The following is an 11859-nucleotide window of genomic DNA, read 5'->3' on the forward strand; positions in this document are numbered from 1 at the left end:
AGTACAACGCACTGAACGCCTGAGTAAAACACTAATCGACAATTAAATATAAATTATGCTCTGTTTATATTTGTTTCAAATTATATGGTTGTTGTTATTATAAGGAAACATTGTTTCAGAATTATCAGTAGTGTTTAATAACAATTCATAGCAATCACACATGTTTGTCATATTTTCATAAAGATGAAGAATAAAGGAGAAAAATAAGATTAGCGTTTTTTGAATATTTACAAATCGCATGTGTTTTTGTTCTCTAAAGGATTTTCAGTGGTCCGATGACAATTCTAGCTATTTTAATTGGACATATCTGATAAGAATTATAGGGATGCACCGATATGAACATTTTGGCCGATAGTGATAACTGATGATTCCTTATATTTGAAAGCCGATAACTGTTTAAAATCAAAATTTTATATAATTTTTGATAGCCTGATTACAAAAACAAAAGTCTCATCATTAAAAGCCATGCCACAAACACACAATGTTCTCATTAAAATTTTATGCAGCCTATTTGACAGATTTGCATGTTGCACTGAACTGTATTTAAGTTTTTCATATTTCAATCATATTTCAAGCATTCAAAACCATCATGTTTAACAGTGCGCATCTGAAGTGTCTCAGTAGAAGGAAATAAGCCATTATTTATCGGCTTTAATATAAAGGAGACATTTTCTTATCGGAAAGTTTCTTTCCGCATTTCTTATACCGAGATAGTGGCCGATATATTGTGCATCCCTAGAATATATAGTGCTTTTTTATTTTTTTTTTATGTTTTAATTTAAGTTATTATAAATAGTGTTCTAGCTTAAAATGTTGCTTTTATACTGTATATAGGGCCAGGGTTTGTAATGACTTGCTTTTAATGGTATTCCTTTTAAACTATGGTGTAATTATGGATTTTTTTTTTGTTGTTGTGATTTTAAAGCTTGAACTTATTTCTTTACACATTGTAATGTTTCTTTGAAATAAACTGTTTTATATATGGCCCTAATATATATATTTTTCTGTCAATGGTATAAAATGATCATAAGAGAGGTTTTATTCAGAATGTAGTGTAAATTATTTCATTTGTTTGTTATAGGCCTTTTCCTCACAGTCATTTTGAATTATTAATAAATAATGGCTGCGGTACGTTCAGCTTGATCTGTGAATTACATAAAGAACAAAATGGCTTCCCTTCCCACTCCAGTGACAGGAGCAGTTGGTCATTTTCCCCTCAGAAACAACACAATACTCGATGTACGCCATTATAATAGATTCCCTGTCTTGTATCTGATTATATGTGATATTTACTATTAAAAAATCATCGATTTGTGTCATTTATATTCATATTTTGTTCAACGTTTTTTTTTTCAAGATAAGACGTGCACGAATGCGCGTGCATGTGTCCCCGGCTCCATGGTCTCGCGCATTACATCACCGTCGCGCGTAACACGATACATGTGACCTGCTCTAGCCAATCGTGACAGAGCGCGGAGAACGGACGCGCCGCTCGTGACCGCGCACGCAAGGCCTGTTTTTAATCGGGGGCGCGGACGTGCGCGTCCCCGCGGATTCTTTGTGTGGCGGCGTAGAGAAGCGCAAATACAATAACCATGGCCGACGAGAAACCCAAGGTGAGTGACGTTTACAAATGAAGGGATAATTTTATTTAGTCACAGTTTAAGTCGTGCGAGGGATTGTGAAAACATGGGAGAACACAGATGGTTTCATATTTAATGTGAAATATCGCGCTTAGTGGATAAATCCTGTAACTGCCGCCTCAGAAACACCGGAAGAAGACGTGTGAACGCGCGTGGCGAGCTCACACCGCGCGCGACACACACAGGCGCGTTCAAATGAAAATAACGCGGAGAAATGGTCTAATATCAGACATATATTGCTAATATATGCGTGTTTTATGTGTGCGCCGTGTATTTGCTGACTGAGACCTGATGGAAAGTAGTTTTCTGTTGGTTTGATCTGATGATGTGATTCAAATGTGAGCATCCATCACGTGAAGCACAGCAACTCAAGCACAACACTGCCAATAAAGCCACAAATAACACCACTAAGATGAACATGCATGAGTCTGTTATTATTGCAATACATCCAAATGTAAAAGACTAAAACTGAACTGAGCGTGTCACATGAATGAGGATTTATCACGTTCATTTGAGTTTAATTATAAAACCCACACCAAATCGTGTACAATTCAAATAGTTAAAAGGAAGTCCCCCTGTGGTGAAAGTCCCCCCTGTAAAGTCCCCCTGTGGTGAAAATCAAGTTTTTAATGTTGTTTATATGTTGTGTTTATACTGTGCTATAAGACAAACCAAGTGCAAATAAATTCATTAGTCAACACCATTGCTGAGTATTTTCTCCTTAAAACTGCAGTGAACCAAAGACAGTCTCAAGAACGGTTTGAAATCGCTGGTGTTTCTGAAGTCACAAACTACCTTGTAACCAATCAAATCAACGTGTGATCGTCAAGGAGTGGATCTCTGAGCTTGTGCGAGTGAGTGGAGGCGTGGCTAATCGTTACATTCAAGCTAATTTAAGGCATGACAAAACAAATGTCAAGGAAAAAACTTTTAAATATGTCGCCAGTGACAAGGAACGCTAGATGCCATCCTGGTAGACATTCAAACGCTCTCCCTCTCGGTTAGCATCGGCAAGCAATAGCCACAGAGACACCATCCGTTTTGCCCCACCTCTCGCCTCCGATCGTCTTCGTTTTTCGCTTTGAAGTTTTCATCCTCGCTAATTTTCGCTCTGGCTCAAATTGAAAAGAAAAATTGTTCAACAGATGATATTTTTGTAACACAGAGGGATCAAGATAGCAGTGCCGAGATCGGTGCCACCATTTGACGTCACTCACTAGGACTACCCAGAATGCATTGCAATGTCAACTTTTTTTCCTCAAATTTTATAACAGCTTAAAGGAGCTATGTGTAGGTTTTTACTTAAAAAAAATCTTTAAGATAGAGTTTTCATTTTTACATGTATGACCCAACCATGATGTAATAAAAAGAATGACACCTTGACTGACTAATGGTTGCCTCTATCAGCCTGTAGGCTCAATTGTGTGTGGAGTCGTCGGGCCCGAATCAGTGCGAAAATTCACAAAATGTGACGTCATGCGCGTTCTCGTCTACTTGGGCTTACATCCGTACGGCACGGCAGCCATTATTAGTAAGCAGCGGCAATCGGTATTGTTTTCAAATGGTGTTTTCTTACCTCAAACATTATGCTGGTGAATCTCGATGAACCTTCAGTGGTTGTTGCGGCAACCCTGGTTGATGTGGTCGTACGAGCGTGTGCGCACCGAGAACGAGCATGAGACTGCCTGCAGTTCCTCTAACGGCCACTGGTGTCAGTAACTGTTAGAAATTTCAGAACCTACGCAATGCTCCTTTAAGGGCTTAAAACATTTTACGCATTTTGGTCGTTGGTTTACATGACAACGGCATTTTGGGTCCCTGAAAACGCCAACTTTTGAAATTGGGTTTCAAAGTGCAAGTTTTTGAAAACGTTCTTGTGTAATCTCTGAAGAGGAAGACTTCATGCACATGCGTATTACGTGTTCAGTCTATAGTGTTTCATCGCCATCTACTGGCCTGGCCGCAGAATACAGCGTTTTAAGTCGTGTTCGTAGATCCGTGTGAATGGGGATCGTTTTGCTAATGGTGTCGTCTGTACGCCGAAAACTCAAAGGAAAAACTTCTCAGTTTTAAGCGTATCGTTGTCGTGTAAACGTACCCTAAGACATATTTCATGAATTGTATATTATATCTGTATACTTTGGGAAAACAGTAATCTAGTAAGGCATACAAGTCTTAATACCCGGGGTTCCTTTAAAAAGGATGAAACTAGTTTCCATATTCGCCACAATGGTCACATGATAGCCTGTTGCTTTCCCTTTCCATGTTATTGTCATGTGACTCACATTCATTCTGTTTTAATCATCAAACGGTTCCTTTCATACTATAGATTACAGATAAGCCATTGTCTAGAATCTTACTTACAGTATTTTCTGTGTATTGGTCGACCAACATGTCCGATATATTATGCATAGTTACATTTAATAGTTACAAATGAGATGCACCTAAAACATGCAAGGAAGAGTGATGTAAGATATCTCATATTCATGTACGTTGTGTTTTTGTGTTCTCAGGAGGGGGTGAAGACAGAGAACAACGACCACATCAACCTGAAGGTGGCGGGACAGGACGGGTCCGTGGTCCAGTTCAAAATCAAGAGACACACACCCCTCAGCAAGCTCATGAAGGCCTACTGTGAGAGACAGGTGAGATCATCACGACACACACACTCTCACACACAGTGCTTCTCAGCTACAAGGATCGACAACTTACCGTCCCGACAGTATTTTGAAGTCCTGGCGGCACATATTAGAGTTCATGTGCAAAATATAGACAAGGTTTCCACAAGCCCATCATAGTTTCTTCACTGAAGACATACAGTAGAATTTTCCTTGTTTGTCAACACAACAACAATAACACAACACAAAATATTATTAGAAATTAAGTATTGTTTATATTGGTTATAAACATATTTATAATGGCATTTATAATGGTTTATATTGGCAGAATTTTTATTTATTTATTATTAATTAAACTGCATATATTATTACACAAAAAATTGTTTGTTTACAAAATATACAAAACAACATACCCCAAAAAAGAGAGAAATGCCCTAATTATACACTAATTAAGAGTATCATTAAAAAAAAGTTATTAGCCATGAGCCAAGACAATCAGCTACGAGGAGAATCACAACATTAAAAACATTTATTTGAAGGAAAAAAGTCTTTGAAAATCTGACAAAAACACAAAAGTACAGGACTGTGAACTTACGGCTTTAGTGAGGGAAAGAACTACAATCCCATGATGCATTGCAAACAGCATAATCGGAATTAAAAACAATGGAGAAGCTACTCATCACAAATGTTGATTTTATATATAGACTATATAATGTTGAGTTTATATATAGACTTTTTAAAATAAGTTTAAGTAATGAGGGCTGACGGCTTCAGCAGGAGCACGATTAACAGCCTCGCAGCTCACAGTAGGGCTGGCTTTAAAGGTTGGTTTATAAGTTGTCATTAAAAAAAATCAATTTCCCTGTGGAGAAAGTGAATGGAGTTTTTACTACCGGAACCGTCTCTTGCGCTCTATTCTGTGCTCTCGTTTTATTGCACCTCGGACCTTTTCACCCTCACAAAACAATGCAACCGCATGACAACATATTTCAAAGATATACTCAATAATGAAAGGCCACCTAGGATACTGTAATGTGGTAACAAGGGGTTTTTAAGGCATGCTTTTAATATTTTAAGCATGATCTTAGCATTTTTATGTTCGACGTTCGATGGTCGCCTTTCCTTATGGAAACCATTTAAAGTCCCCCCGTGGTCAATCATTTTATCCCTTAAAACTAAACCAAAATGACATATGTAATCGTTTTTTTCCTATAAAAAATAATATCTTGAATGTAACTCTACACCCTTGCCTCATTTAGTATGCGCAGTTCTATGAATATGCAAATGAGCCCCGCCTCCACTCACTCACAGAGGCTCAGAGATCCACTGGTTGACGATCACACGTTGATCTGATTGGTTACAAGGTAGTTTGTGACGTCAGAAACACCAGCGATTTCAAACTGTGTTTTTGAGACTGTCTTTGATTCACTGCAGTTTTAAGGAGAAAAGACTTATGAATTTGCACATGGTTTGTCTGAAAGCATATTAATAACGCCACATAGACATATAAACAACATTAAAAACTTGATTTTCACCACTGGGAGACTTTAAAATTACTATACATAAACAATGAGAGAACACTATGATTAAAAGCTTAGATATGAGATCATTTATTCAGAAACAGATGCAGTCGTAAACTAAACATTATGTACTTTTTACAAATTGCACGAATAAGGATAATTAATATTGTTAGACAATATCCAAGAGCATTGTTCAGACGAATCCTGAGTCTGGTTTATTCCACCCGTCTGTCATTAAAACAACAATGAAAGACCTTGAGGATGGATTGAAGCAGGACATATGAATACGAGTCTGATATAACGGCACTAAAGCTCCTCAGCCTGATCAATAACTTCCTCCACGGCCTCTCCGTCTGCTGGCTCTATCACTCCCTCGCGTCCGGTTAACGGTCCTGCGCATCCGCTCCGAGGCTCAGAGAAACAGCAAGGACTCGAATGTTCACGTATGTTCACGAAGAAACTAAGACACACAGGACCAGACTGGCGTCCTCACATCCGTGCACACACACACAGGGTTTATCAACGCTGTAAACACACGGGGTTAAGATGCTCCTCGTGATCTTCAGGTCGGGAACATGTTCTCCTGGCAGAGGCGCAGGGCTTAATCTCATTGTGGCGCTGTGAGTTTGGCCGGCAGAAGTAGGACAGCGTTCAGTGGAAGGAAGCGGAGGAAACCCGTGTCGACAGCAGAAAACACATATCAGGGCCTGAGGTTTCAGCTGATCTCTGTCTGACTCTTCTTGGGTTGAGGTTTAAAAGATGATGTGGATGTGGATGTGGATGTGGATGTGGATGTGGATGTGGATGTGGATGTGGATGCGCCCTCAGATGTTAACCCTGCTTTCTTTTCAGAGGGATTTGCCAGTCGATTCAACCGATTCGTTAAAAAGAACAAGCCTAATTGAGTCATTCATTCATTCAGGATATATTCAGTTTTCAGCTGGTTATTATCACTAACTAACACTATTAAAACACGATTTTTGTTCATTGAAATAAAGTTAAGAAAAATTAAAAAAAGAAAATATGAATATTACATTAAAAAATGTAACGTAAAGTCTAATTTAGTAATTCATTAGGGTTTATTTGGTTTTCAGCAGGTTATTATCGCTAATTAATACTATTAACACATTATTGTTAATTGAAATAAAGTTGAAATAAATTAAATTAAAATAAAATATATTTGCCAGAGAATTTCATCAGAATTTTAAATTAAAATAACTAAATAAAATGTATCATTAATAACGAATAAAAAAATAAATAAACATTAATATTTAAAATAAACCAAAACTAATAAAAATGTCAAAAGCTCATTACAAAATTACTAAAATATAACAAACATTTGAATGAAAACTGAAGCTAATTCAACATATTAATGAAATCTAGTGTATAACTAGCACAGATGTTGAGTGTTGGTGAAGTGTGTTGGACTGATGTGCTCGTGTGTTTCTGCAGGGACTGACGATGAGGCAGATTCGGTTCCGGTTTGACGGACAGCCTATCAATGAAACAGACACGCCCGCACAGGTATGACATCACTCTGTGTGTGTGTGTGTGTGTGTGTGTGTGTGTGTGTGTCTGTGTGTTATAAGGACCAAATGTCCCCACTAGAATAGTAATACCAGTCATTTTTCCCCTGTTGAGACATTTTCTTGGTTCCCATGAGGAAAAAAGGTTATAAATCTATAGTAAATTATGTTTTCTTAATGATGGGTAGGGTTATGGTTAGAGGAAAGAATATATCATTAGCTCAGTATAAAAACCATTATGCCTATGGAATGTCCCCATAATGATAATAATATTTGTTTGTGTGTGTGTGTGTGGTTGTGTGCAGAGGTGTTTAAAGGCCAATCCACAGCCCACAGACGGCAACAAACAAGTTGGCTGTTGGATTTATAATTTAATGAAAAATATCTGTCATGTTCACACTGCCCCGACAGACACTGATTGAACATGTTCAGTCGAGTGAAAACAAACCCCGACCAACGCCAACAGACACACACACACACACTGATCCGACAAAACCCAGCAAACATGTTTGTCTGTGCGCTGTGAATTGGCCTTAAGACCAGAAGGAATCAAACTGAACTCTATTCATCGCAAAGTAAAAGGCGAAGCTCACAAAGCCTGAATGTCCAGCTCATATTCAGTCGATACTTAATAAAACAAAGCCTAATTGCATTATTAATCATATTAAGAAAATGAAGCCTAATTACACTGTGACACTATTTTCATGATAACTATGTAGATTTCTTTCCAACTCTGTTACATCAATTACTGGAATGATAATATATATATATTAGGGCTGTCAATCGATTAAAAAATTTAATCGCGATTAATCGCATGATTGTCATGAGTTAACTCGCGATTAATCACATTTAATCGCACTTTTTTTTATTTGTTCTAAATGTACCTTAAATTAATACTTTTCAAGTTTGTAATACTCTAATCAATGTGGGCATGGATAAATATAGATGCTTTATGCAAATGTATGTTTATTATTGAAACCATAGTCAATATAGAGCATAAGGACGAGACATGTTTCAAAGGTCATAGATGTTTTTCAAAGAACTTGTTCATGTCTATTAGACATAATAGAAAGAACAAAAAAAATGCCAGGTTACCATTACTATTCTTTCTTTGTACTGAGCAATTTACTAACACAAACATGTTTAGATTTTTGCATGACAGGGCAGCTCTTCTGAAAATGCTAAATGTACATTTATTATTTATTATTACATTGTAGTTTGTCTCTCTCTGTGCCCATTTTGATGAAGCTAAATTCTCAATAAAACTGTTTTCATTGGTATATTTGACTGTTTCTGTTGTCAAACAACGGAATGAATTTTAAATGGTGACTGAAACGCGACCCATTAAGACATAACCAGCTGTCCCTTCCAAGACGTTAAGTTAATCTGCACAACAATTCTGATAATCGAGCCGTCGTCTGGTGAAATCAAATTCACATAAGATAAAGACAATATCTGTGCTCTGATTTCGGCTATACTTGTAAAATTAGTGAAGCAACATAATATCTGTGCTTAACTGAATTAAAGCGCTGCTCCTCCGCGCGAGACGCAGAGAGAGAGAGAGAGAGAGAGAGAGAGAGAGAGAGAGAGAGAGAGAGAGAGAGAGAGAGAGAGAGAGAGAGAGAGAGAGAGCGCGAGAGTGCGCGCGCCGGCTGAGAGAGCAGTACTGGCGGTACCGGTAGATTCTCAGAAACTAAACAAGGTTTGGGCGCTTTGTTGAAGGGAAAAAAATCGCTAAAGGCGTCTGCAATGTCGCTAAGTTGGCAACACTGTGTATCTCCATTTCTCCAACTAGAGGTTGGGCCACGGGTCAAACAGAAAATACGCGCTGCGTTAATCGCACGTTAAAAATAAGTATTTGAACACCTGAGAAAATCAATGTTAATATTTGGTTCAGTAGCCTTTGTTTGCAATTACAGAGGTCAAACGTTTCCTGTAGTTTTTCACCAGGTTTGCACACACTGCAGGAGGGATTTTGGCCCACTCCTCCACACAGATCTTCTCTAGATCAGTCAGGTTTCTGGGCTGTCGCTGAGAAACACGGAGTTTGAGCTCCCTCCAAAGATTATCTATTGGGTTTAGGTCTGGAGACTGGCTAGGCCACGCCAGAACCTTGATATGCTTCTTACAGAGCCACTCCTTGGTTATCCTGGCTGTGTGCTTCGGGTCATTGTCATGTTGGAAGACCCAGCCTCGACCCATCTTCAATGCTCTAACTGAGGGAAGGAGGTTGTTCCCCAAAATCTCGCAATACATGGCCCCGGTCATCCTCTCCTTAATACAGTGCAGTCGCCCTGTCCCATGTGCAGAAAAACACCCCCAAAGCATGATGCTACCACCCCCATGCTTCACAGTAGGGATGGTGTTCTTGGGATGGTACTCATCATTCTTCTTCCTCCAAACATATTTAGTGGAATTATGACCAAAAAGTTCTATTTTGGTCTCATCTGACCACATGACTTTCTCCCATGACTCCTCTGGATCATCCAAATGGTCATTGGCAAACTTAAGACGGGCCTTGACATGTGCTGGTTTAAGCAGGGGAACCTTCCGTGCCATGCATGATTTCAAACCATGACGTCTTAGTGTATTACCAACAGTAACCTTGGAAACGGTGGACCCAGCTCTTTTCAGGTCATTGACCAGCTCCTCCCGTGTAGTTCTGGGCTGATTTCTCACCTTTCTTAGGATCATTGAGACCCCACGAGGTGAGATCTTGCATGGAGCCCCAGTCCGAGGGAGATTGACAGTCATGTTTAGCTTCTTCCATTTCCTAATGATTGCTCCAACAGTGGACCTTTTTTCACCAAGATGCTTGGCAATTTCCCCGTAGCCCTTCCCAGCCTTGTGGAGGTGTACAATTTTGTCTCTAGTGTCTATGGACAGCTCTTTGGTCTTGGCCATGTTAGTAGTTGGATTCTTACTGATTGTATGGGGTGGAGAGGTGTCTTTATACAGCTAACGACCTCAAACAGGTGCATCTAATTTAGGATAATAAATGGAGTGGAGGTGGACATTTTAAAGGCAGACTAACAGGTCATAGAAGGGTCAGAATTCTAGCTGATAGACAGGTGTTCAAATACTTATTTGCAGCTGTATCATACAAATAAATAGTTAAAAAATCATATATTGTGATTTCTGGATTTTTTTTTTTAGATTATGTCTCTCACAGTGGACATGCACCTACGATGACAATTTCAGAGCCCTCCATGATTTCCAAGTGGGAGAACTTGCAAAATAGCAGGGTGTTCAAATACTTATTTTCCTCACTATATATATATATATATATATACATACACACATATTACATATTAATACATTGGTCATGTTTCTTGTAGTGCCTTTATATTAATTTAAAAAATCATTTGATTACAGTTTTTTTTATTATTTCAGTACAAAATTAAAATCCAGTGAGTATTATTATTGATAAATGAGAAAAATTATCCAATCATATCATACACCACTTTTTATCATCCAATCAAATCCTGATGGAAATGTCCTGCGCTTATTTTCCCAGCCGATTTTTCCATGTTGATTAGAAGTTAATGCATGCTTTAGACAGAGCTGGTATCATGTGCTCTTAGATGAAGGTTCAGGCAATAAAACAAGATTCAGTCAGAAATATCACAGAGGTCATCTCGCCCTCTGAATAAATCCGGGTTGACAGCATCATTGTAGATTTGCATCATGGGATAGAAGCGAACTGTGTCGATTCCACGGTCAACAGGAAGTCTTGTTTATTAATAATACTGAATAATAACCCTCATGTTCTTCTTCCACAGTTGGAAATGGAGGATGAAGACACAATCGACGTTTTCCAGCAACAGACAGGAGGACACATCTAAATCAGATCTCTCTCTCTCTCTCTCTCTCTCTCTCTCTCTCTCTCTCTCTCTCTCTCTCTCTCTCTCTCTCTCTCTCTCCTCATGGTTTTCTGTAACTGCTGTTGTATAGTGTTTTCAGTTCATCACGTTTTCTTTTGGTTTTGTACATAAAGGGTTCCTGCTACAGTAATTATTGCATTGGGTTTGTTAATATCTGTGAAATCTGACACGTTAAGCCCAAGTTGAACTATCATGAAGACTGTCATCTGTGTATAGACCAACTAATACATGTTTCCTCTTTCGAATCATTGACCCGAGGACACGAGCCGCGCGCCTGAGTTCAGATGTGAGCGCGCCGGCTTTTTCCAAGTTATTTTGATTGTGTGTTTAAAGAAAACATACAGAAATGTTGAAGCTTAAGCCTGCAGTTCAAATTGATTTCCTGGTTTCCATTCAGACGATTTGGTTTTAAAACTTCTTTTTTTTTTTTTATGGTAGTGATCTTGTATAGTGCTTTAACGCTTGTGTTAAACATGTTTTGACTCGTACGTACGAGGGGATTCATGTTTCGGACAAGTCCAGCATCTGTCTGTATTGTCTAATCTCTTGTGAAAATAAAATATTCTCTTTTTATCAAACTGCCGGTGTGTGTGTGTGTGTGTGTGTGTGTGTGTGTGTGTGTGTGTGTTTAGTCATTGCACTCGCTGAATGACATGCATGTTTAAATT

General features: G+C 38.5%; 1 protein-coding gene across 2 annotated transcripts; it reads left to right on the forward strand.

Moving 5' to 3' along the window:
* The first annotated feature begins 1458 nt into the window (after positions 1-1458).
* On the forward strand, positions 1459-11769 carry sumo2b (small ubiquitin like modifier 2b). Of its 2 annotated transcripts, XM_082165018.1 has the most exons (4): positions 1460-1616; positions 4157-4288; positions 7234-7305; positions 11090-11769. In XM_082165018.1, exons 1-4 carry the CDS (start codon positions 1596-1598, stop codon positions 11150-11152), a joined length of 288 nt encoding a protein of 95 aa, XP_082021144.1. In that variant the 5' UTR covers positions 1460-1595; the 3' UTR covers positions 11153-11769. The 2 variants fall into 2 exon arrangements, with proteins under 2 accessions (XP_082021145.1, XP_082021144.1); XM_082165019.1 differs by lacking the exons at positions 7234-7305; positions 11090-11769 and adding an exon at positions 4418-4434 and having other exon boundaries at positions 1459-1616; positions 4157-4367.
* Positions 11770-11859: the final 90 nt, after the last annotated feature.

The sequence above is a fragment of the Leuciscus leuciscus genome, assembly GCF_965113295.1.
Source record: "Leuciscus leuciscus genome assembly, chromosome: 1".
In the NCBI taxonomy this organism is placed as follows: Eukaryota; Metazoa; Chordata; class Actinopteri; order Cypriniformes; family Leuciscidae; genus Leuciscus; species Leuciscus leuciscus.

What these genes read in the sequence shown, in the direction of transcription:
- sumo2b (XM_082165018.1), top strand. Translation starts at nt 1,596, where the DNA reads ATGGCCGACGAGAAACCCAAG. An exon ending in AGGCCTACTGTGAGAGACAG is followed by an intron (nt 4,289 to 7,233) that starts GTGAGATCATCA and finishes GTGTTTCTGCAG; the next exon opens with GGACTGACGATGAGGCAGAT. An exon ending in AAACAGACACGCCCGCACAG is followed by an intron (nt 7,306 to 11,089) that starts GTATGACATCAC and finishes CTTCTTCCACAG; the next exon opens with TTGGAAATGGAGGATGAAGA.